Genomic DNA, 27,185 nt, shown 5'->3' on the forward strand with positions numbered 1-27,185 from the left:
ATATTCAGTCTTTCAGTGAATTGGTCCACATCATGTACTCCATACAAGAAACATTTCAAATGTATTACATTCTAAAATACATTTTTCAAAAAATTTAAAGGGGCATGTTATATTTGAGGATTATTTAACCACTGTTTAACATTTTATGTATTAAAATCACAGAGTCTATATCAGAGGCCTTGGGCAGGCTGTCCCAAGATGGGACACTTTAGCATGAAGACTAGTTTGAGTTCAAAAACAATCAAACCCCAGCAGATTCAAGAAAAGCTCTTCATCTCCCTGCAACCGTGAGGTATCTATAAAGAATTTAGATAGAGGACTGCTCCAGGAAGAGAGTTATTGCCATAGATTAATACATTATACTATGAACTAGTTTTGATAGACAGGGAGGAACCTAGCAGGGTCTGTTTGATCAAAGTCTTCTATGTCCCCTTGTTTCTGAAAGGCCCAGCAAACATTTATTAAACATTTACTTTTTGATCTTCCTGTGAATTGCACTCCTTCTCTTTGAGATCCAGATCTCTGTCCCCTTCTCCCTAGTTCAGAATGATATATATACCTTATTTTGCCTGTCTTTGGAATTTCTATTTCTGTTTGGATTCCCCATACATACAAAATCAAGTTTGATTTTCTTTTGTTAATCTGTCTCAGGACAATTTAATTCTTAGTCCAGCCAGAAGGACCATGAATAGGAAAGGAAATTCTTCTCCTCAGTGGTACTAAAAGATGTGTTCATTTCTCATAATTTCTTATAGCTTGTGACTTTTTGAACTTTGAAATTTTAGCCTATTCATCTAGCCCTCAAAGAGTTTTAACTTGTTTAATCTTGAAAGTGGTGATATAATTTAACTCATTAAATTTCTTGAAGGCATTGGAATTGTTAAAGTGTATTGACAGAATCATCTATTTCTTTACAAGCAATGTGAAAAATAAATTATCACTAAATTATTTATTTTACTAAAGTTCTGCTGCAGATATTCTTTTTGAATACTGATTTACTTTTCTGTTGTGTCTACAGAGATATTGGCTTCACTTGAAAAGTATGGGTAATTTTAGGATACAGACTTTCAGCCTCTTGCTTATCTCAGATGTCTTTGGGGTTGTTTTCGGTTTCTGTACATTGTGCTTGAAATTTTAGGGGAAAATACTCTAATTCTACACTCTGATTTTGATAAAAACTAACAAGTTTAAAAATACATTTTTTATGTACACTTAAGAAGAATGATCATGCAATAGGTCAAAGATTATTTTGTTGTCCGTGGAGATATTATTGAGGAGACATGCTGCTTTTACTTTACTCTTATTCTTTCACTTTTATATCAGTCTTCACTTGATAGATCTGTTCTATAATTCCAAAAATTCAAATTATAATAATGGTGCATGAGAACCATTATAAGAGAAAAACCAAAATGATGCACAAATAAGATGAACATTCCCAAATGGAAAGATGGATGTTAGTTCATTAAAATGTAAATAGAGAACAACTGAGAAAGATATCAGCTAGATAAATATCAAAGCATTAAAATCATGGATGTACCATCAAGATACATTTAAGAATCATTTAAAATTCCTAAGAAAATGAACAACACAATTAGAAAAATAAAGGGGATAAGTAGGCAATTGACAAAAAAAAAAAAAAAAAGGCCAGAAACTGTGGAAATTTCATGCTACATCTATCATTCTCACATATAGATAAAATTTTACTGTATATAACCAGCTTCCAGGATGAGTTTAGGCCTCAGGAAATAAAATATAGTATATCTCTATCTAAAAGTCAAAGGCATAAAATTGAACATAAATCTGGGAATATTTATATGAAATTTTGACTCCTAAATTTATATTACTTCTGTATTCTTGAGGTCAGTATTTATTTAGAGTGGTTGTATATATGCAATGACTCCTTGGACTCCTTGACCAAAGGAGAGTCTTCCCTCACACCATCTTAACTCTCAAAAAATATATTTGTAAATCTGAATGAAGTTTATAAAAATATGTTTAAACCTACTAGTAGTTCAAGAAATGAAAAGTAATAGCATCTACCTCACAGGATTAAGAGGACTATATAATTATATGTGAAGCACTTAGTGCTTGGCACATTGTAAACCTTACTTAGTGTTAGGTATTACTATTATTAAATTAATACTATTAATAAACACTACCTCATTTTTACTAATTTGACAAGGACTAAAATAAATTTTTAACCAATAGTATGGTGTCAGACATGTTATGCATTTTTAATACATATTGAGTTATTTTGATAAGGAGCAAATCCAGTGTGTACAGGTGAATCCTTGGCATTTTTTGACAGGGAGCAATAGCAAGTAGTATATAGCTTTCCTGAGGAAAAATGGGAGTTCTACAGGGAGTGATGATTTGGGGATTTGTTTATTTCTTTTGTTGCAGTATATCAACCTGCATAGATTTAATTACAGAGTATATTACCTGGTTTTAACTAAGCCAACCATTACCAAATGATCACATGTCTTGCTGAAAGGAAATTGCAGATTAATTATAGTTGTAAAGACACAAGTGCAAACAAACAGTATCAGTTGATTCTTTAAAAAAAAAAATTATTTGTCAGAGAGAGAGAAAAAAAGAGAGAACAAGCAGGGGGAGTGGCAGGCAGAGGGAGAAGCAGGCTACGGGCTAAGCAAGGAGCCTGATGAGGAACTCAATCCAGGACCCTGGGTTCATGAACTGAGCCTATGACAGATGCTTAACTGACTGAAGCACCCAGGTATCCCGAGTTATCAGTTGATTCTTACCATCCTCCTGGCACAAACCTCTCTTTAGCACTTATTTTTTAATTCATTATTATGTGATCCCTTTCAGGTTCAGTTTTTGAGTATTTAAAATATATATTGCTCTATTATACAACTACACATAATACATGTAATTAGATGATATATGTATACTTTTTTTTAAAAGATTTTATTTATTTATTTGACAGAGAGAGAGAGAGATCACAAGTAGGCAGAGAGGTAGGTAGAGAGAGAGGGAGAAGCAGGCTCCCCACAGAGCAGAGAGCCCTATGTGGGGCTCAATCCTAGGACCCTGAGACCACGACCCAAGCTGGCAGCTGAGGCCCAGCCCCCTGAGCCACCAGGACAGAGTCACCAACTCCCTGACTTGTTAAGGAATGCCCTGGGTTTAGTGTGTTTTTCTGTGTCCTTGAAAACTCCTCAGTCCCAGGCAAAGCAGGACTGTTGAGCAGTCTGTCTGTCTATCTGTATATTTTACTGATAAGGATGCATAATCAAAAAACTGTAGAGACTGCTGTTTAAATCCATCTGTTTCTGATCCTTCCCAGGGGGTAGGAATGTGATAAACCTGGCCCAGCTACGACTGATGAGTCTGATGAGTTTACCGCCAAGTGATTAGTTAAATTTGTGGGAATTTCGAACATAGCCTAGTAGGAGAAGAGGATCCCCCGAAAAGAATGCACTGTTTAAATTCTGAGTTAACTGCCTTCAGTAAATTGAAAAGGCCAAACCCAGAGCAGTTTGTATAGTAATGGCAAACTGAGTGAAATGAGGGTTAATTACTTAAGGTCACTATTAAGAACAAGATTTTCTCAGAGTAAAAGAATTGCAAATGATGTCAGGCCTCCCAACATGTCCTTTGAAGAGTCTGTGGATATGATCATAAGGAATAGAAAAGACAATTCCTGGGGCGCCTGGGTGGCTCAGTGGGTTAAGCCTCTGTCATCCGCTCAGGTCATGATCTCAGGGTCCTGGGATCGAGCCCCACATCGGGCTCTCTGCTCAGCAGGGGGCCTGCTTCCTCCTCTCTCTCTGCCTGCCTCTCTGCCTACTTGTGATCTCTGTCTGTCAAATAAATAAAATCTTAAAAAAAAAAAAAGACAACTCCTTGACCCAGAATTTTTCTTCTTGCCAATGAGAGGAAGCCCCACTCAGAAAGGCAGAGGCACTCCAGCTACCGAGCTTCTGTTCACACTTCATTGTAGAGAACTCTGCAAATAGAGACCCCTTTTCTAAGAAATACCACTACTTGCAAGTTTCCATAGCAGTGCCAATTTAATATTCTGAGAACTATTTCTTCAAAATCAGAGAATATAATCTATAAAAATTAATTTTTTATGTGTTCTGTAGAACTTAAGTTAATCTGATTTAAGGAAACATGCTTTTGGATGAATAAGGTGTCTGAAGAAGATAAGGAGATGATTATATTAAAAATCAGAGGATATTTTAATTATTCATGAAAAAATTTAATTCAAAAAATCCATGAAGACAACACAAAATATATGTATATGTGTCAGCTTACCTTTCACTTATTTCAAACTGCAAGTTAAGGAGTAATTATGGATCTGAATTTTTAACAATGCAATAGTTAAACAAATAGCAGTAGTTTACCAAAAAGATAATGATTCCATAAAGATGATGACAAATATTAGTGTGATGGTTAATTTTAAATGTATCAGTATGGCTAGACTGTGGTGACACTCTATGTGTCAGTGTGGCTAGACTATGATGGCAAGTGTTTGGTGAAGCACTAATCTAGCTATTGTTGTAAAGTTATTTTTTAGGTATGATTAACTTTACAATCAGTTGACTTTAAATAAAACAGATTACCCTCCATGTGAGGGTGGGCTGCATCCAATCAGTTGAGGGCATTCAGAGCAAAGAGATTTCCTGAAGAAAGAGTTCTGCTTTCAGATTGCAGCATAGAAATTCTGCCTGATTTCTAAGACCTCAGACACAAGACTACAACAGCAACTCTTACTTGAATTTCCACCCTGCCAACTTGCCTTACAGATTTCAGACTTGCTAGCTTATGGTCATGTAAGCCAATTCTATTGAATCTTTCCCCTCTCTTTGTCTCCGTCTTTCTCTGTTGGTTCTGTTTTTCTGGAGAACCCTAATACAAACAGATTTGAAATATAAAATCATTTGGCTTTTTTTTTTTTTTTTAAAGAATAGCAATAATCATCCAGATATGTGGAGATTCTTAGATATTTAGCAATATAAACAAAATAACTCTCAATCATGTTAAAAATACATTTGGGGGTTCCTGGATGGCTTAGTGAGTTAAGCATATAATTCTTAATTTCATCTCAGGCATGATTTCAGGGTCATGAAATCAAGTTCTATGTCAGACCCCATGCTGAGCATGGAGTCTGCTTAACATTCTCTCTCTGCTCCTCTCCTGCTTGCTCTCTCTCTCTCTTTAAAAAATGTCTGTTTAAAAATATATTTTAAAATGATTTTTAATATTTATATCTGAGGAGGTTGGTGATTGCTTTAGTTGAGAAGAAAAAGATCTAGGTAGTTTAGCCCATAGAGGTCAACAATTCAACAAAACTGATTTTTGAAACTGAATTAATTGAATAGTTTCTTTTGTTTTTTTTTGTTTTTGTTTTTTGTCTTCAGACAAAAGAAATGGCAGAATTGACTGATTCTTTGGTTTGTAGAGGTGGTGTTAACTCTACTCCAGTTGTGTAGGTTTTAAAAGTTATACTGTCTGTATCCTATTATTTTATAAGGTCACATTTTAAAATAAAATCTCCTAAAAGAACATACATTTACCTTTCAGAGGTTTAAAATTTAATTGATTTCCCTTTAATCAATTAAATTAATCAATTTAATCTTTTCCCATCCATTTCTCCAACTATTGTATGACATTACATGCTATCTGAAACTTTCCTTAATAACATTTTTTTTTCTGAATAATGTTAATTGTATTCTTAAAGGAAACTACTGGAATGTAAGGAAAATGCCTAATATCTGAAATGTTCTTTAAGTGTCCTATAATTAAAATGACAATCTAGGGCGCCTGGGTGGCTCAGAGGGTTAAGGTGCTGCCTTGGCTCAGGTCATGATCTCAGGGTCCTGGGATCGAGCCCCTGCATCGGGCTCTCTGCTCAGCAGGGAGCCTGCTTCCTCCTCTCTCTCTGCCTGCCTCTCTGCCTACTTGTGATCTCTCTCTGTCAAATAAAGAAATAAGATCTTAAAAAAAAATTAAAAAAATAAAATGACAATCTAGAAAACTAGAGAGTGGGACTCTTGATGCAATGTAAAATTGTATTTAAAAAAAGAGAAACCTTAATTTTTTTCTTTTTTTACTGCTACCCTTCTATACTCAATACATCTTTTGTTAAAATCAGACATTAAATTTAGGTAACAGACAAGAGTGTAGAAGTTTTAAAGAATTAAACTGATGAGAGTTTTATGTTTAGCCATAAACTATTTATTGTCACATTTGAGAACTTTTCTTATATATAAATGATAATTAAAATAGTCTCAAGAAGAACAGAAACTAGGCACAATGGGTTACATGATATCTGCTGAGGTGCTGTCCCCTGTGGATTCCAATCTGGATAGTCTGTCAATAAAACACAACAGTTGAAAGCTCCATTTAGTTTCAAGGGGAGGAAGTAATTGAATCAATATTGAAATAGTTTGATACGTACTTTCAGATTCATCAAGCTCTTTATTACCTAAGGTAGACAAAAAAAATTATAGAATTAAGGGCATTCACTTGCTTTTCTGGTTTTTTAAATAAGATAAACTTAGGAAACTTAGTTTGGCTTTAAACTTAGTTTAACTTAAGAAAATGAAAGCTTCCTCCCCAAATTCCACAGTGCTTAAAAATCTATATGATGCCCTCTGCCAGAAAGTCATGTCAACAGATATTTCTAGAGAAGCTTTCGTGTTGAAGGGAAAAAAAACACTAAAATTGACAAAACTAAATAAAGTAGTTGACTTTACTTGTAGCATTCTGCCATGTCCATTTAAATTCTGTGAAAAAGAATGTAATTCCCTCATGTTGACTTCTTGGTACCCAGAGCCCTCTATTAAATATCTCATTTCTGGTGTGGCTCCTGCTCCAAATTTTGCTCTGTGTCTTTTCGTCATTAAATTTTTTCCCTCTATTTAACAAGATCCTACAGTTTGTTAAGAATTCATTTAATTCAATTCATTTATTCACTTTTTGAGTGTGTACTATGTATTGAACATAATTCTAGGCTTTAGATATAATAGTTATCAGGAAAAAATAAACTTTCCTTACAGAAAAGTAAAGGCAGAAAGTTTCTTGTTAATCTGCTCCCATCTTTCAAAAAGGAAGTCAACAAAACTAAAAATTGGCTTTATATAAACACTGAACAACAAAAAAAGAGGAAAGGCACAAATCAAAAGTCATAGGACTTAGATAAGTGGAACCATACCACAGCAAAGATGTTAATATTTATTTATTTATTTATGTACTTATTTATTTAATGGAGAGAGACAGAGAGAGAGACAGAGACAGAGATAATGAGAGAGAACAGGAGCAGGGAGGAGAAGGAGAAGCAGGGAACCTGATGCGGGGCTGGATTCTAGGACCCTGAGATCATGACCTAAGCTGAAGGCAGATACTTAACTGACTGAGCCACCCAGGCATCCCAAAGATGTTAATTCTTTACAAATATATTTATATTTAATTCCAACCATAATTTCAAGGTCCTCTGTGGAACTAATAAACTTATCCCGTGGTTAATTGCAAGAGCAAAGGTTGAGGAAGAGCTGCATGATTTCTGAACAATTAGAAGAGAAACAAGTTGGGAACACCTCCTACCAGGTAGCAAAGCTTATTGTAACCTTTGCAGCTTATGTGGTGCTGTCTTGGAGATCCATTTTTGATAACTGCTTGAATCTTGGGATGGAGAAGCTCATGACAGAAAAAGTCCTCATTAAGTAAAAGTGGAAAATCCAGATAAAGTACAACAAAATGAAGCAAGAGCCAGAGTGATCATAACTGGACTTACTGGCCTTGGAACAGAATCATATTTTTCTTTAACTGGAGTAAGAAGCAATTGAGGAATTTTAAGAAAACAATTTGACCTGGATTTTCTTTCTGTAAAACAGTTTGGAGAAGGAAGAGAAGTGGGAGATTACTAGCTCAGGCAAGAAATGACAGTGGCTTGGATACTGGGCAGGAAGGGGAAGGTTAAAAAAAAAAAGTGTATCATTGTTATCTTTATGTCCCTTTAACTAAAAAACATTAGTTTGCAAATAGGAGATATACAATGAATTTATTTCTTAAACTGCTTTGAATGAAATTTAAAATTATTCTAATACTTCTAATTCATTGTTTAACTGAAGTAAATACCAATATGAAAGTATACATGCCTCATAAATGGAAAGATTGATAAATTATTACAAAGTGAACACATGTAGGTAAACATAGCATAGGTTTGGAAAGACCTTCTTGTAACCTATTCTATTTAATTAACTCCTTTTTTGGTCACTAAAGGTAACCACTATCCTGACTCCAAATGTAGATTAGTTTTGCCCAATATTTGAACTTTATATAAATGAAATCATTTAATATGCATTATTTTTGTGTCTGTTTTCTCTCATGGCACGAAATCATCATAATCATCATCTTTTTTTTTTTTTTTACAGTTTTCAGATCATCTCCTCTCTTCACTGTTTCACTGAAAATTTTTTCAATCAAGAATTTATGCACTTATCTTTAAAAAAAAAATCTTTGTTCTGAGAACCAAAAGACTGATAATGGAAGAGAAACATATTAACTTTAAATCACAATTAATTTGTACATTGATTAATGTATTACTTCTACATGCGTCACTATTTTGATAATAACTAATAAATGGAGGTGATTGAGAGCAATTACAAATAAGAAACATTTCAATGAACAGATATTTTTAGTATAGTAGCAAACTGGATCACAGTTATACCTTACTCCTGTCTGTCCTTAAGTTTGAGAGGAAAAATAATCAGTGAAGTAGGGAGGGATCATCTGAGTTTAAATATGGTAATTTATGACAAATGATTTCTATCACCATATAGCAGCAAAGAGGAATATTGTCAGTAATTCCTTATATACTTGAGGATCCAAATTTTAAAATACAATTAATTTATGGAAACTGGTCTCCAAATAGAATGTCATGATTATTTTTTTTCCTTTTTGCTTACGGCAGAGGTTCTTTATACAAGTTTCTTCTTCTGCACACAAAGAGCAGGATATTCCTTTAGTGTAAGGAGGTTGATTTGGATAATTTCCTCTGTAAAAAGAGAATAATTGATTAGCCAAATGGCTATTAATTTCTCTAATGTTGTGCATGAATTTATGCAAGTTGTTTTGGTCACTCACTCATGAATGTTTAAAAGGAAAAATAACTTTGGTCCCAATTTTGTGCTCCTTTTTTTTTTTGGTAAAAAGAAACAATTAAAACTGTTTACAGGATGTCCCTAATCCACGTAGCAGTTATATTCTTGAATATTCTGTAAAATACAAATTAGATGTGAACCCAATGTAATTATGCATGTTGACAGTCACAAAATTTTTATTGTAAACACTATGATTATCACTTGATTTTGTAAATACAATAAAAATTTAAATTGCAAGGAGAAACATATGCTTTATGTTCGGTACCATAGTTCTTATCTAGTTCTCTTGGTGATGTATCAATAAGACTTGGTAGCTATTATGCCTGTTTTTCAATAAAATAAGTTGCTACATTTTAACAAACTGCTTTCCTCCCCATCTCTGTATCTGTGGAAGGCTTTAAAAAGTGTTAATTGCCTAGAGTACACAAAGAAAAACATTAATAACACGAGTAGTATCCCATTAAAAATATGTGGCAATTTATCTATTCATTTGTTGATGGACATTTGGTTTATTCCAAATACAGTTACTATGCACATTTTGAATTTTCATATATAAGTCTTTACATGGACCTAACATGGACCTACATTTCCTTGGATAAAAGGAATGAATAGATCATATGGTAGATGCATATTTTACTTCTTAAGTAACTTCCACACAGTTTTTACAAAGTTGTTGTAACACTTTATATTTCTACCAGAGTGCAGAGAATTCTGGTTGCTTCACTTCCTTGTCAGGGCTTGGATTGGCCAGTCTTTAACCATTCTAACTGTGTAATGACATTCATTGTGGTTTTAATTTGTGTTTCCCTAATGATTAATGATGTTGAGCATTTTTTCATGTGCTAATTTGCCATCTGCATGTCTTCTTTGTTAATCTTTTGTGCACTTAAAAAAAAAACTGAGTTTTAAGTTTTTCTAATTTGAATTGTGAGAGTTCATCCTATATTCTTGATATAAGCCCTTTATTAGATAAGCTTTACAAAGACTTTCTTCTAGTCTATAGTAGGTTGTTTTTTTATTCTCTTACCAGTGTCTTTGAATAGCATTAATTTTAAATTTTAATGAAATCCAAATTATTTCTTTTATGGGTCATGGTTTTGACGTGATAGCTAAAAAAATCTGGCTATTTTAAGGTCACAAAGATTTCATCTGTGTTTTCTTCTAATAGTTTTACATTTTGGGTTTTACACTTAGGTTTATGATCCATTTTGAGTTAATTATTATAGGTTGTATGTTGTATAGACCTGAGTTTGCTTTTGTTTTTTATATATGAATGGCAAACAGTACCAGCACCGTTTATTAAAAAAATTTTTTTCCACTGCATTGCCTTTGTGCATTTTGGGAAAATTAGTTGAACATACGTAGACCACCATGTATAGGTTTATTTCTGGACCCCACATTCTGTTCCACTGATCTATTTGTTTAACTGTATATCAGTTGTGATTACTCTAGCATTAATAATTCTTGAAAACAATAGTGTTAGCCCTTCTGGGGCATCTGGGTGGTTCAGTCAGTTAAGCATCTGTCTTCAGCTCATGTCATGATCTCAGGGTCTTGGGATGGAGCCTGGCATTGGGCTCCCTGCTCAGTAGGAAGTCTGCTTCTCCCTCTCTCTATGCTTCTTCTCCCCGCTTGTGCTCTCTCTCTTCTCTCAAAATAAATAAATAAATAAATAAATAAATAAATAAATAAATAAAATAGTGTTAGCCCTTCAAAAAAATTTTTTTCAGAGTTGATTTGGCTATTAAAAGTCCTTTTCACTTCCATATGAAATTTATGATCAGTTTGTCAATTTCTACAATAAAAATCTGGAATTTTTATTGAATTATATTGAGTCTATAGATCAGTAAAAATTATGTCTTGACAATATTGAGTCTTAATTCATTAACAGCATATAATCTCTCCAATTATTTGTATCTTTGTTAATTTCTGTCATGAATATTGTATAGTTTTCAGTGTAGAAGTCTTTCATGTTTTCTGCCAGGTTATTCCTAGATAATTTTTATTTTTTGATGCTGTTATAAATGGTATTGTTTTTAAATTTAATTTATGATTATTTATTGCTAGTGTACGGACATGTAACTGAGTTTTATATATTGATCTTGTGTCCTGAAAATTACCAAGTTCACTTACTAGTTTTGGAAGAATTTTCACAGATTTTTTTTTTTTTTAATATAGACTTATAAACTAGAAGTCAGCAAATTATGGCCCATAGTCCAAGTCTGGCCTGCTTCTGTACGGGCTGCAAGCAAATAATTTTTTAAATATTTTTAATGGGTTCTTTAAAACAAAATAAAAGCAAAGATGAAAAAAAAAAAAGCAAAGATGAAAGTAACAACATATATGGCATGCAAAGCTTAATATATTTACTCCCTGGTACTTCAGAGAAATTTTTATTAGTATTGGTATAATAGTACATATAGATTTTTCACAGCTGTCCTTTATTAGGTTTAAGAAGTTCCCTTCTATTCCCAGTTTTCTAAGAGCTTTTATCAGGAATGAATGTTTAGCTTTTTCTCAATCTATTGAGATGATCATGTGATCTTTATTTTTGTGTTGATTAATGTGGTAAATTACATTGATTGATGTATTTAGAATGTTAAACCACCTCTATATTCCTGGAACAAACTCCATTTAAAAAGGTGTCTTAGTAGGGACACCTGGGTGGCTCAGTGGGTTAAGCCTCTGCCTTAGGCTCAGGTCGTGATCCTGGGGTCCTGAGATCAAGCCCCACATCAGGCTCTCTGCTCAGCGGGGAGCCTGCTTCCCTTCCTGCCTCTCTGCCTGCTTGTGATCTCTCTCTGTCAAATAAATAAATAAATAAATAAAAATTAAAAAAAAAAAAAGTTGTCTTAGCCTTTTACCATATTGATGGATTCAAATGCTAAATTTTGTTTAGGATTTTTATACATATATTCACAGGAGATACTGCTCTACGGTTTTCCTTATTTCATTTGTGTCCTTGGAGGAATTTTTCCATTTCACCAGGTTGCCTCTTGATTGATTAACCCTACTGTCTTTTTTTTTTTTTTTAAGAGAAAAGAGAGAACACACATGAGACTGCATGTGTGAGTATTGGAGGAAGGGCAGAGAGAGAGGGTGAGAGAACCTTAAGCAGATTTCATGCTCAGTGTGGAACGTGATGCAGGTCTCTCTCACAACCCTGAGATCATGACCTGAGACAAAATCAAGAGTCAGTATTGGAATAATTGGATCATATGGTAATTCCATTTTTAATTTTTTGAGGAATCTCCATGCTGTTTTCCACAGTGACTATACAAGTTTATATTCCCTCCAATAGCATATGAGGGTTCTTTTTTTCTCCACATCCTAACCAACACTATTTGTTTCATGAGTATATTTTTTAAAAGATTTTATTTATTTATTTGACAGACAGAGATCACAAGTAGGCAGAGAGGCAGGCAGAGAGAGAGGAGGAAGCAGGCTCCCTGCCGAGCAGAGAGCCCGATGTGGGGCTTGGTCCCAGGATCCTGGGATCATGACCTGAGCCGAAGGCAGAGGCTTTAACCCACTGAGCCACCCAGGTGCCCCATGTTTCATGAATTTTTGATTTTAGCCATTCTGACAAGTATGAGGTGATATCTCATTGTGGTTTTGATTTTCATTTCCCTGGTGATAAGTGATGTTAAGCATCTTTTCATGGGTCTAATGGCCACATGTCTGTCTTCTTTGGAGAAATGCCTGTTCCTATCTTTGACCCATTTTTTTTTCTTTGACCCATTTTTGGTTTTGTGTGTGTGTTGCATTGTGTAAGTTCTTTATACATTTTGGATATTAACCCTTTACTAGATACATCATTTGCAAATACCTTCTCCCATTCATTAGGTTGTCTTTTAGTTTTATTGTTTCCTTCACTGTGCTGAAGCTGTTTATTTTGATACAGTCCCAATAGTTTATTTTTACTTTTGTTTCTCTTGTCTTAGGAGACATATCTAGAAAAATGTTGCTATGACCGAGGTCAGAAAAATTACTCCCTGTGCTCCCTTCTACAATTTTTGTTTTCAGGTCTCACATTTAGGTCCCTAATCCATTTTGTGTTTATTTTTGTGTATGGTGTAAGAAAGTGGTCCAGTTTCATTCATTTACATGTAGCTGTCCAGTTTTTCCAACACCACTTATTGAAGACACTTTTCCCATTGCATATTCTTGCTTCGTTGTCAAAGATTAATTGACTATATAATTTTGGGTTTACTTTTGGGCTCCCTATTTTGTGTCTTTTTGTGCCAGTACCATACTGTTTTTATTACTATAGCTTTGTAGTAGATTTTAAAATCTAGGATTGTGATACTTCTAGTTTTGTTCTTCTTTTTCAAGATTGCTTTGGCTATTTGAGGTCTTCTGTAATTCTCTACAAACTTTAGGGTTATTTGTTCTAGCTCTGTAAAAAATGCTATTGGTATTGGATAATGACTACATCAGATCTGTAGATTGATTTGGGTAGCATAGTCATTTTAGCAATATTTGTTCTTCCAATCCATGAAATGGAATGTCTTTCCATTTCTTCGTGTTCTCTGTTTCTTTAATCAATGTTTTATAGTCTTTCATCTCCTTGGTTAAGTTCCTGGATGCTTTTATTATCATTGTATTATTTTTAAGCTCAACATGGTGTTGAACATATGACCCTGAGAATAAGTCCAGAGCTGAGATCAAGAGTGAGATGTTCAACCAACTGAGCCACCTAGGTGCCCCTTATTATTTTTGGTGTTTCTGTAAATAGGATTGTTGTCAATGTTGATTTCTTTTTCTGCTACTTCATTATTAGTGTATAGAAATGCAACAGATTTTTGTACATTGATTTGGTATCCTGCAACCTTACTGAATTCATTTATCAGTTCTAGTAGTTTTTTTGGTGGAGTTTAGGGTTTTCTATGTATAGTGTCATGTTATCTGAAAATAGTGAAAGTTTTACTTTTTCCTCACCTATTTGGAAGCCTTTTATTTCTTTTTCTTATCTGATTGCTGTGTCTAGGACTTCCAGTATTATGTTGAATAAAGTGTTGAGAGTGGACATCCTTGTCTTATTCCTGATTTTAGGAGAAAAACTCACAGTTTTCTTTTTACCATTGAGTATGATGTTTGCTGTGGGTTTTTCATATATGGCCTTTATTATGTTGAGGTATGTTCCCTCTGAACCAACTTTGTTGAGGGTTTTTTTTTTTTAAATCATGAATGAATGTTGTACTTTGTCAAGTACTTTTTATGCATCTATTGATACAATCATGTTTTTTATCTTTTCTCTTACTCATGTGACACAAGTATATTGATTTGTGAATACCGAATCACCTTTGTATCTCAGGAATAAATCCCACTTGATTGTGGTGAATGATTTTTTAAATGTATTGTTAGATTCGGTTTGCTAACATTTTGTTGAGAATTTTAGAATCTATGTTCATCAGAGTTATTGGCTCATAGTTCTCTTTTTTTGTGGTTTTGTTATCTGGTTTTGGTATCAAGGTAATAGTCTCATAGAATGCATTTGGAAGTTTTCCTTCTTTGGGGGGAAATAGTTTGAGAAGACTAGGTATTAACTCTTCTTTGAATGTTTGGTAGAATTTGCCTGTGAAGCTATCTGGTTCTGAACTTTTGTTGGTTTGGAGTTTTTGATTACTGGTTGAATTTCATGACTGGTAATCAGTCTGTTCGAATTTTCTATTTTTTTTCTGCTTCAGTTTTCGTGGGTTATATGTTTCTGGGAATTTATCCATTTCTTCTAAGTTGTCTAATTTGTTGGCATATAATTCTCATAATATTGTCTTATAATCCTTTGTATTTTGGTGGTATTAGTTATTTCTCCTCTTTCATTTATGATTTTGTTTATTTGAGTCTTTCTTCCTTCCTTCCTTTTTTTCTTTCTTTTCTTTTTTTTTTTTTTTTTTTGGTTTTGTTTAAGGTTTTTTATTTTTTTTTTTTTTTTTTTAGAAATTTGTTTCTGGTTTCATTGTTTTTTTTCTATTGGGTCTTTTTGTTTTGGTTCGGTTTTTAGTTTCTATTTTATTTATTTCTGCTCTAATCTTTATTATTCCCTTTCTTTTGCTGGTTTTGAGTTGTGTTTTCCTTTTTGAGCTCTTTTAGGTGTTAGGTTAAGTTGTTTATTTGAGATTTTTCTTGCTTCTCAAAGTAGGCTTGTCTTGCTATAAACTTCCCTTTTAGAATAGCTTTTGCTGTATCCCAAAGATTGGGACTATTGTGTTTTCATTTTCCATTTGTCTTCATGTATTTTTTATATTTCTCCTTTGATTTCTTGGTTGACCCATTCATTGTTTAATAGCATGTTATTTAACCTCCATGTACTTATGTTCTTTACATATTTTTTTCTTGGGTTGATTTTTCATTATTTCTATCTTTATATTTAAACTGTGTTTGCATAGGGGCACGTGGCTGGCTCAGTCAGTGGAGTTTGTGACTCTTGATCTCAGGGTTGTGAGTTTGAGCCCCACATTGGGTATGAAGATTACTTAAAAATAAAATCACAAAAAAATAAAGTGTGCTTTTGTAGACAGCATATAATTGGTTCTTGATTTCTTATCTAATCTTGGAATCTGTGCCTTTTCTATTGGTGTTTGTATCATTTAAATTTGATGTGATTATTTTTTAAAAATATTTTATTTATTTATTTTGAGAGAGAGAGAGAGAGAGATAGTGAATGTGTGTGGGGGGGAGGGGCAAAGGGAGAGGGAGAGAGAGAATCTCAAGCAGACTCCATGCTGAATGTGGAGCCCAACGTGGGTCTTGATCTCATGAATGTGATATCATGATCTGAGCTGAAAGTGTCTGAAAGAGTCAGCATTGATATAGTTAGGTTTGAGGTTATCATCTTATTTATTCTAGTCATCTCCTCTGTTCTTGTCCATTCCCCTTTTTCTTTTTTCTGCCTTTCTTTAGATTAAGTGAATATTTTTTAAAATCTAATTTTACCTGCTTTGTTGATGTCTTTGCTATAACTAATTTTATTATTTAAGTAGTTGGAGCCTATAGTATGCATCTTTTACTTATCACAGTCAATTTAAATTACTGCACTTAACAGAGTAAAAGAACCTTAATATACTTGGATTTTTCTCTTTTGGCCTTTATGCTATAGTTATCACATACTTTAATTTTATGTAGTTGTGACTCTCACAATGCATTGCTATTATCTTTGATTAAACAATTATCCTTGGAAGAGAATTAAATAATAAGAAAACATCCTATATATTCCTCATGTAGTTAACATTTCCAGTGGTTTGAAAAAATCTATTCTTTTAATTTTAAAATATATTTTCAAAACATAGAATTCTCAGTGGACAGTTTTTTTTTCTTCCAGTATTTAAAGATATTGCTGTTTTCTCTCTGACATTACTTCCACTGAGAAATCTGCTGTCATCCTTATCTTTGTCCCTCTGTATGTAATGTGTCTGAGTTCTCCAGCAGCTTTTAAGATTTTCTCATTATTACTCTTTTTGAAAAAAATTTTTAAAAGATTTTATTTATTTGAGAGAGAATGAGAGAGAGAGAGAGATAGCATGAGAGGGGCGAGGGTCAGAGGGATAAGCAGACTCCCCTGCTGAGCAGGCAGTCTGATGCAGAACTCAATCCCAGGACTCCAGAATCATGACCAGAGCCAAAGGTAGTTGCTTAACCAACTGAGCCACCTGGGTGCCCCCTGAAATATTTTATTATAAGGTGAGTCAGTGCAGTTTTCTTGATGTTTCTTGTGTCTTGGGATTTGTTAGCCTTCTTGTTCTGTGAGTTTATAATTTTCCTTAAGCTTGGAAAGTTTGGGGCCATATTTCTTAAAATATTTTTCTGGTCTTGCCTCTTCCAGGAAATCAATTCTGCCTAAATTATCTCACAGATAACAGTGCTCTTTTTATCTTTTTAGGATTCTTTTTCCTTATATATTCTATTTTGGATGGTAATAAATAAGTATTCAGTAGTTCTGCAATTTCTCTGGTATTTATAAAAACTGAACTTTGCCTGAAATTTTAAAGCTATGCATTTGTCATTTTTGTTTTTGTTACTGATTGAGAGGCAACCAAAGAAAATACAGAGATATACACATTTGTACTTCTCCATAGCCATTTTGGCATATCTCAGATCCTTTTTGCAAATTATGTATATTTTATTCTTTGCCTGTGTTTTTAACTTTTGTACTTTTTTTAAAAAATTTCGGTTGTTAAAAGAGTTGGACTATTAACTGATTTTTATTTTCTTCCTTGTACAGATCTATTGGGCTTAGAGTTCCAGAATTTCATTTTTGGGGACTCCCATTAGGCTCATGTTGTATTTCCATTTAGATATGCAATTATCAGCATGGCAATTAAAAATTATGATATTCTTTTCTTAGAAGAATGTGCATTTCACTGTCATTCTCAATCATTTACTCATCTCGATTATGTCATATTAGAGAAGCATCTGCCAACCTATTTTGTGTTCCAAGTATTTAGATATTACTGGGGCAATGTATTTTATATTCTCTTATTTTAAGTTAAACAGTTTCTATAATTTTCATTCTCAAATTTAAGTATTTCATAATAGGAGTAATTTTTTATATAAGGTAATGTTCTCTCACCACCTTCTATTTTAATGTATTTTTTTAGTAGCGTTACAGAGAGAGACTTCAAATTTATTAAAAATATACTTGTCGGGGCGCCTGGGTGGCTCAGTGGGTTAAAGCCGCTGCCTTCGGCTCGGGTCATGATCCTAGGATCCTGGGATCGAGCCCCGCATCGGGCTCTCTGCTCAGCGGGGAGCCTGCTTCCCTTCCTCTCTCTCTCTGCCTGCCTCTCTGCCTGCTTGTGATCTCTGTCTGTCAAATAAATAAATAAAACCTTTAAAAAATATATATATATATATACTTGTCCCGGGATGCCTGGGTGGCTCAGTTGGTTAAGCAGCTGCCTTCGGCTCAGGTCATGATCCCAGTGTCCCGGGATTGAGTCCCACATCGGGCTCCTTGCTCAGCAGGGAGACTGCTTCTCTGTCTGCCTCTGCCTGTGCTCACTCTCTCTGACAAATACATAAATAAAATCTTAAAAAAAATGTCTAAAAAAAATACTTGTCCCTTTAGTGTAAGGTTCTATTCTATTTTGGGAACAATTCTTAACATGTATTTTAAGTTAAAATATTTTTAATAGCAAAATAACTTACGCAGGTCCATAGTTGCATATGAACATTGCAGTTTCATATCCCTCAAATCCAGGACATACTGTTACTGCACAACCAACTTTATATGAATTGGCCCAAACTACCTACAAGGAAAAGAATTTTAAAATAAAATATGCAAAACAACTTTATACAAACAATGCATTATGGGAGCAAGGTATAATCTTTGTCATGCTACCAGAAATGAATGCACATAACTATTTTACTCTCTGTTTATTTTCTTAATTTTTAATATTAATTTTAAAACAATTATTTTGTTAAGGCTATTTTCCTGAAGGCTATCTAAGTAGGTTTTCCTCACTGTTAATTCTCATAAATTGAAAGGAGGATATAACATAAAAACAAAATTATGTTTTTTTCTAGATGACTTATGAAATATATTTTAATTTCCTCCATGGGCATATTATATAAATGATATTAAAGTCAGACTATAAATGAAAATAATAAAAACTTTTATTTCTTTTTCTCAGAAAAATTTTACTTCACTTATGATCACGTTTTAAATTTTGTGGTCTTAACCACATTCTTACCTTTGTTAAGTAAACAAGAGACAGATAAGGATAGAGATTAAGAACGTAATGAATCTTCTGCAAAACATACTTGCCACAGAGATGGTGTATCTTTATTTTTGTCTAGTTGCAAAGAATAGCAAAGTTATCAAAAGGAAGATGACTCCTATGGAAAACTAGACAGGGGAGAGAGAGAAAACAGTGAAGAAGATTACTGTTTCTTTAATAATGGTAACAGATGAGAGAAGAGTAAGAGAGAAGAGATGAGTTTTGCTTCTAACCATGTGTGTAGCTTAAGAGATTGACATCAGTTGTGAGCTAGTTTCCTACTTAGTAGAGTGAGGTTAAGCTTGATTCTTAAAAGATCCTTTTCCTTTTGGATGTTTCAAAATGTTAATATGCCATACAACTGCAAGTATATATATTTTCCAAGAAATCCTGTTTTAAAATTTGGTTCATGAGTATATGGCTACTCCACGAAATTCTATTTGCTTAATATATCTAAGTTATTATTCTGTTTTGGCTTTGAGAATGGTAAAAGTAAATATTGACTATGTGTAGGTTTTTAATGTATTACTTTCATTAAAGGGACTAGATGTGACAACATGGACATTGGTTGTAACTTCAATATGAATGTCGGCAAACAGTAAATGCAGGAAATTTTTAGCTCATTTTGTTTAGAACATTAAGCAAGATGTAGTTGCTGAACAAGTAGAAAGAATGAACTCATTCCTAATTATTTAAGCATATGTGTAAATTAGTGTGAAGTGAGCTTACAATTTTGATGTTGCAATGATAGCGGAGAAGGAGTATTTGGAAACAGGTTCCTTTTGACTTGAAGCAAAAGAGAGATGAAGGATTATATAAAGGCTTTTGAATTAGTCTTTTTTTTTTTAATTTTATTTATTTATTTGACAGACAGAGATCACAAGTAGGCAGAAGCAGGCAGAGAGAGAGGAGGAAGCAGGCTCCTGGTCAAGCAGAGAGCTCAATGCGGGGCTCGATCCCAGGACCCTGGGATCATGACCTGAGCCGAAGGCAGAGGCTTTAACCCACTGAGCCACCCAGGCGCCCCTTGAATTAGTCTTGATGGCATATTAAGGATATTACATTCTGCTTGTTATCAGTACACCTAACATTTGGATTCCATTCTTTTGATTTTCCTAGCAGTAGCCAAACCATATTCTTTGCAGACATCTATCCTGAGAATGGTTTCCAGATTTATAGTGTCCTGTTTTTGGACAAGGAATGAATAGAAGGGGAGCATGGAAGTTGCTAATCTCTTTGTTCAGGGTTCCTCTGATAAAAAGGACTTGCTTTAAGTCACTATATACAAATACATCTTATACAGATGAGTAAGTTTGGAGAAGAAAGCCCTTTTTATTGCTTAAATTGAGCTTCCAAGAGTTCAGTGCCATTTTTAAGACTGGTTTAGCTTAAAAACAACTTTGACTTCTCAGCAAAAATTCCCACCAAAATAATGAGAATACTTGGGAAAATAATGTGAAATAAAGTTACTGGACACCGGTATCTTGAAAAGGATAATGCCCTTTGTGAGTTGAGGGGAGAGGATCCGGCTGTACAATTGTCCCAGATTATTGCTTTGAGAAAGTTTTCATGCCATGGCTGGGCGGGACAGGGCAGAGGGAGGAAGCATCTGGGAAAACCAGCAGATGCTTGATGGATTCACACAGTTGAAAGGCATAGCTGAGAGTTTGGGGAGACCAAGGAGGCAGGAGTTTAGAGAATACAGTAGTGGGGAGGTGAAAATTTCACTGTGATACAACTGTAGAGATCTACAGGAAGTCATCATCATCAATTTAGTAGAGCATTAATCAGAATGTATGTGAAGAAATTACCCGAGGCCTGGGAAAGAACCACCTACAAAAACTAGAGGAAGGATGTGAAGACTTATACAGGCCCAGGATTCGAGGCTGTTCCTACTAGCCACACTGGAAAATACCAATTTCTGGGGCATTGGTAGAGTATGCACAAGAGTCTATCTTTATAAGAACCAAAAAAAATTTTTAAAATTTTAGGTAATATAACTGTATCCCAGAAGACAGTTCAAGAATATTTAGAGATATATAAATAAATCCAGCATTCAACAAAGCAAAATTTATAAATTTGGGAATATAATAAATTTACCCAGCAGCATGATAAGAAGCAAGAAAATATGGACCATAATGAAGAGGGAAAATCAGTCCATTGAAACTAACTCACAACTAACCTAGATGCTAGAATTAGGAAGGAAAAAATCAAAATAATGATTATAACTGTATTCCATATGGTTAAAATCCTAGGTGAAAGATTAAACATACAGGATACAGTTATTAATTAATGAACTTAAAAATAAAGCATTTATTTTAAATGAATGTGAATTTAGTCACAGAAGAAAAAAATCAGGAAAAGAGAGAAGAGAAGATCAGTCAACTATGGAAAACTTCAAGTGGCCTTCTGCATGAGTAACAACTCTGGGAAGGGAGTAGCAAGTGAAAATGACAGAAATATTTGAAGAAATAATGGCAAATGTTTCTCAACATTTGATTTAAACTGTAGACCCACAGGCGCAAGAAGCTCAGTAAACTGCAGCAGAGAAAACATGAAGAAAACTTCAGTGCATTATTATGAAATTGCTCATGACTTGTAATAAAGGAAGAATTGTAAAAGAGCAAAAGACACATAAAGTACAAAGGAATAAAGAAAAGATTATAGTAGATTTCTTGTTGGAAACAATGCAGATGAGATGAGACTTTAAAAATCTTACTCCACTGTGACATCACAGTGGAATAAGATTTTTAAAGTCCAGAAAAACAAGAGAAACAAACAAACCAAAAATTCTAGTATATAGAAATCTATTCCCAGTATAAAGTGCTTTTTTAGATACTCAAAGGAAACTCGAAAGAAAATGCTTAAAAATTTGTCTTTTGTTAAAAGGTGCATAAATAAGAACTAATCAACAAAATGTCAAATATTTACCTGTGTATAATGGCCACAAACTTTGGAACATGATAGGTTATCATAATCATAAAATGCAGTTTCATTAAACCAAGCAGTAACAGCAGATTTTGGTGAAAATATGCGTAATCCACCGAACCAGATATTTTCTCCAAGAAATTTATAATTTGGATAGCATCCATATGGTATTGATAAACAGGAGTTGTGTTCAAATTTGCACTTGTTTGCCCATGCTTTAGCAACCTTTGCTAAACCATTATCCCAACTCTGAAAGATAAAACAATTTAAATTGAATTGTGCGTATTTGCTTGGATTAAAGCTATTCTAATGATTGCTATCCAATTTTGTTTAAATTTGTTTTAATAAAATATATATATATTTGGTATTATATTTACAGTTAGTCATTTAGTAGACTAAAAAAATGCACACTAGAGGCACTCAACAAATACATTCAAATGTGATTTAAATTAAGTCAAGGGTTCACAGTCTAGTAATTCAGGTCATGCAAATATACCATAAGTGCAAGATAAGTACCCATTTGTAAGTAGAAAGGGAAAATGCCTCTTGGCACACAGGAATAGAATTTCCTTAATTTGATTGAGAATATCTACCCAAACCAGAACACAAACAAAAAACACTATTAACAGGCACCAATATAATGGTGAAATATTGAAAGCTTTCCCCCAAGATTGGGAAACCAGATGTCTCATTATTTCTATTTAAAATAATACAGGAAGTTAGGTGGTGTAATAAAATATGTGAGCTATAAATACATAAGAAAAAAGACATAAAATGTAAAATGACTGGAATCTAGCATTATTCATAGATAACAAGACTAGGTATGTAGAAAATTCAAATGAACACACAAATAAAACTACAGGAAAAAAGTGAAATTATCAGTTTCCAGATATTAGGAAAATATACAAAATTGTGTTTCCATATATATTTCGGAAACAAATAATTTCAAAGATAACAAATATATAAGAATAAACCCAATAAATTATATAAAAAATCTCTACCCTAAAAAGGTACAAAACATCACTAAGATTGATTTGTAAAGACTTAAATGGATAGATGTAAAATATTTATGAACTGGAAGATTTAATATAGGTAAAGGATTGGATATTGATAATTTAATTCATTTCTAAAAAAAATCTAAGTAGCTTTTTTTTGGGGTGGAAATTGATTTCAAAATTTATATGGAAGTTCAAAGAATCATCAATACCTAAGACAATCTATAAAAAGTAAAAGAAGGCTAGAGGACTTACTGTACTAGATATCAAGACATCACAAATCTACATAAAGACATTGTGGTATTGGTACAAGATATGGATAGACAAATATCCCAGTGAAACAGAATAGAGTCCACAATCAGTTTTTTACAAGAGTGGCAATGTCTTAATGTAGGTATTATTGGCAAGATAATTTTTCAAATTTAAGTAAGCTCTATGCCCAATGTAGGGCTTAAACTTAACTCTAGGATCTGGGCCAGCCCCTCAAAAGATGATTTTTTAAAATATTTTTATTCCAAATTAATTTTAGATACACAAGAGTTTACAAAAATAGTACACAGAGGTCCTGTGCAAACTTTGTCTGGTTTCCCCACTGATAGTGTTCTAAGTAACTATAAAACGATATCAAAATGAAGAAACTGGGGCACCTGGGTGGCTCAATGGGTTAAGCCTCTGCTTTTGGCTCGGGTCATGATCTCAGGGTCCTAGGATCAAGCCCTGCATTGGGCTCTCTGCTCAGCAGGGGGCCTGCTTCCCCCTCCCACCCCCCATCTGCCTCTCTGCCTACTTGTGGTCTCTCTCTCTCTGTCAAATAAATAAATAAAATTTTTTAAAAAATGAAGAAATTCGCATTGGTACAATCAACAGACCTTAGCATTTCGGTAGTTTTACATGCATTCATGTGTGTATGTGTGTAGTTTTATGCAGTTTTATCAGATGTGTAAATTGAAGTAATCACACCCACAGTCAAGATATAGACTAAACTGTTCTATCACCACGATGATCCCTCTTACTAATGCTTTAAAATCATATTCACTTCCCCATCTTATCCCTAATTACTGGCAATCACTAATGTGTTCATCATCTCTATAATTTTGTCATTTCAAGAATGTTGTATAAACAGTCACGATATGACCTGACCATTTTGAGATTGGCTTTTTTTCACTCAGCATAATTCCATTGAGATCTGTCCATAATGTTCCATGTTTTTGTAGTTTATTCCTTCTTATTGCTGAGTGGTATTTCACAGTATGGATATACCATAATTTGTTTAACCTTCACCTATTGATGGAAATTTTGATGTTTACCGTTTAGGTTATTATAAATAAAGCTGCAATGAACATGTGTGAACAGGTTTTTGTGTAGCAGTTAAGTTTTCCTTTTTCTGGGAAAAAATTAAAAAGAAAGTGCCATAAGAAGATAATTGTTGTGTCATATGGTAAGTGTACATGTGGTTTCTTAGAATAAAAGGACCAAATTAGAGTAACTGCAACATTTTACATTTTACATTCCCACCAGCAAAGTATGACAAATAGGTTTTCTACATCCTCTTGAGTATATATTGTATTTTCAGTATATATTTTGAAATTTTCCTTAAGATTTCCTCTTTGACCCATAGATTATTTATAAATGTGTTTAATTTCCAAGTGTTTAAAGAATTTATTTTTGTTGTGCTATAGATTTCTGGTTTGATTGCATTGTGTTCTGAGGACATACTTTATATAATTTCAGTTGTCTTAAATTTGTTGTTTTCATTTTATGGTTCAAGATGTGGTCAATCTTGGTTAATATTCCACAGGCGCTTCATAAAAATGTGTATTACTTAGTTGCTGAGTGGAGTGTTCTATAAATGTATTTAGATTCTAGTTGGTTAATGGTATTAAGTTCTTCTTGCTGATTTTCTGTCTGCTTCTTGAGCAGACTGTTGAAATATCCGTTTGTAATTGAATACTTTTCTATTTCTTCTTTCAGTTCTACTGGTTTTCCTTCCTATATTCTAAAGGTCTGTTGTTTGGGGCATATGATCTTTTTTATTAAAATTTCTTTGATGGATGATTGTTGTGTCATTATGTAATATTGTTCTGTTTTTCTTTGCTCTGAAATCTACTGTATCTCCTGCTTTCTTTTGATTAACTTTTGTATGACTTGTCTTTCTCTAACCTTTTGCTTTCAATCTACCTATATCATTATATTTGAAGTGAGTTTCTTGGTTATAGCATATTGTTTGCTCATGTTTTTTTTTCTTTTAAATTCATTCTGATATATTTTTTTAAAATTTTATTTATTTATTTGACAGACAGATCACAAGTAGGCAGAGAAGCAGGCAGAGAGAGAAGGGAAAGCAAGCTCCCTGCTCTAAAGAGAGCCTGGTGTGGGGCTCAATCCCAGGACCCTGGGATCATGACCTGAGCAGCAGGCAGAGGCTTTAACCCACTGAGCCACCCAGGAGCTCCTATTCTGATATTGTTTTTAAACTGATGTGATTTATACCATTTACGTTTAATGTACTTATTGGTAGGTTAAAGCAAAATCCTACAATTTTATTGTTTATTTTTATTATCCCTTTTTTCTTTTTTTAAAAGATTTTATTTATTCATTTGAGACAGAGAGAATGAGAGAGAGAGAGCATGAGAGGAGAGAGGTCAGCAGGAGAAACCGACTCCCCGCTGAGCAGGGAGCCTGACGTAGGACTCAATCCTGGGACTCGAGCAGCATGCCCCGAGCTGAAGACAATTGCTTAACCAACTGAGCCACCCAGGCCCCCTCTCTCTGTTTTTCATTCCTATTTCACTTTTCCTGCCTTCCTGCGAGCTTCTTGAACACTATTTAGGATTCTATTTTGATTTATCCATAGTGTTTTTTTAGTGTGTGTGTGTGTTTTAGTGGTTGCTATAGATAGTACATAATTTATGTAACTTGTTGCAAACTACTGGTGTCAGCATTTTACCAGTTTGACTAAAGTATAGAAATATTACTTCCATCTATGTTCCTTTACCACTCACTCCACCAACATTAATTGTTTTAAATATTTCTTATACATATATTAAGAACCATGTCAAACAATATTATAAAATAAAAAATTTGACATAATTTAGAAAACATAATGGAAGAACACTTTGTTATATTTACCCATATATTTTTTTAAAAAGATTTTATTTATTTATTTGACAGAGAGAGGGAGAGAGATCACAAGTAGGCAGAGAAGCAGGCAGAGAGAGAGGGGGAAGCAGGCTTCCCCCTGAGCAGAAAGCCTGACGCAGGGCTCGATCCCAGGACTCTGAGATCATGACCTGAGCTGAAGGCAGAGGCTTAACCCTCTCTTAACCCAGGCGCTCCTGTATTTACCCATATTTTTACTTTTTGCCTTGTTCTTTCTTCATCCCTGATATTCTGAGAGTCTTGTTCCATCATTGCCTGAGTGTTTGAAGAACTTTTCTTAGCTATTCTTTTAGAGTAGGCCTGCTTATGGCAACTTATTTTATTTTTTAAAAGATTTTATTTATTTATTTACAGACAGAGATCACAAGTAGGCAGAGAGGCAGGCAGAGAGAGAGGGGGGGGGAAGCAGACTCCCTGCTGAGCAGAAAGCTCAATATGGGCTCGATCCTAGTACCCTGAGATCATGACCCGAGCCAAAGGCAGAGGCTTTAATCCACTGAGCCACCCAGGGGCCCCATTACAATTTATTTTAGTTGAATCTAAAGAGTCAACTAAAATTTAATTTCATCTTAATCCCTGAAGTATATTTTCTTTGGGTAGGATTTTTGGTTGATTATTCTTTGAAATTAAAATTGAAAATGTGCTACTTCCATTGGGCTTCTGTGGATTTGGATGAAAAATTTGATGACATTGAAATTGTTGTTTTCTCCTAACTCCTCTTAATACCTGTAAGAATCCTAGTCTTTCACTTGAATCATTGGAGGATTTCTTCATTTTAAAAGGAAAAAAAAAAAAAAGACCAGCTTAAATCTGGTATGTATTTTATTTATATATTTGTTAAGATTTTATTTATTTATTTGAGAGAGAGAGAGAGAGAGAGAAAGAGAGCACTCGAAGTGGGGGGCAGAGAGAGGGGGAGAGAGTCTCAAGCTGACTCCATGCTCAGAGTGAAGCCCAATGCAAGGCTCCATCACATGACCTGAGATCATGACTTGAGCTGAAACCAAAAGTCAGACACTTAAACAACTGAGCACCCAGGCACCCTTAAATCTGGTATATATTAAAAATATGTATATTAGTTAAAACATAGTTCTAATTGGGAGGGGGATGAGGGAATGTATTAGCCCAGTGATGGGTATTAAGGAGGGCACATATTGTAATGAGCACTGGGTATTATATGCAAATAATGAGTCATGGAACACAACACAAAAACTAATAAGGTACTGTATTGTGACTAATATAATAAAACA

At 33.9% G+C, this 27,185-nt stretch overlaps 1 protein-coding gene across 1 annotated transcript in view; it reads right to left on the bottom strand.

The window, feature by feature from the left end:
* Positions 1 to 6,232: 6,232 nt before the first annotated feature.
* Positions 6,233 to 27,185, bottom strand: part of LOC111141952 (GLI pathogenesis related 1 like 1) — a 31,252-nt gene continuing 10,299 nt past the window's right edge. The window contains exons 2-6 of the mRNA XM_022494834.1: positions 21,785 to 22,030; positions 18,282 to 18,382; positions 8,940 to 9,028; positions 6,431 to 6,457; positions 6,233 to 6,342 (exon numbers count right to left, since the gene is read on the bottom strand). Coding sequence (XP_022350542.1) covers positions 6,233 to 6,342; positions 6,431 to 6,457; positions 8,940 to 9,028; positions 18,282 to 18,382; positions 21,785 to 22,030 — 573 coding nt within the window. The remainder of the gene's footprint in view (positions 6,343 to 6,430; positions 6,458 to 8,939; positions 9,029 to 18,281; positions 18,383 to 21,784; positions 22,031 to 27,185) is intronic.

Source organism: Enhydra lutris, unplaced genomic scaffold (assembly GCF_002288905.1).
Source record: "Enhydra lutris kenyoni isolate GAN:26980312 unplaced genomic scaffold, ASM228890v2 scaffoldscaffold7, whole genome shotgun sequence".
NCBI lineage: Eukaryota > Metazoa > Chordata > Mammalia > Carnivora > Mustelidae > Enhydra > Enhydra lutris.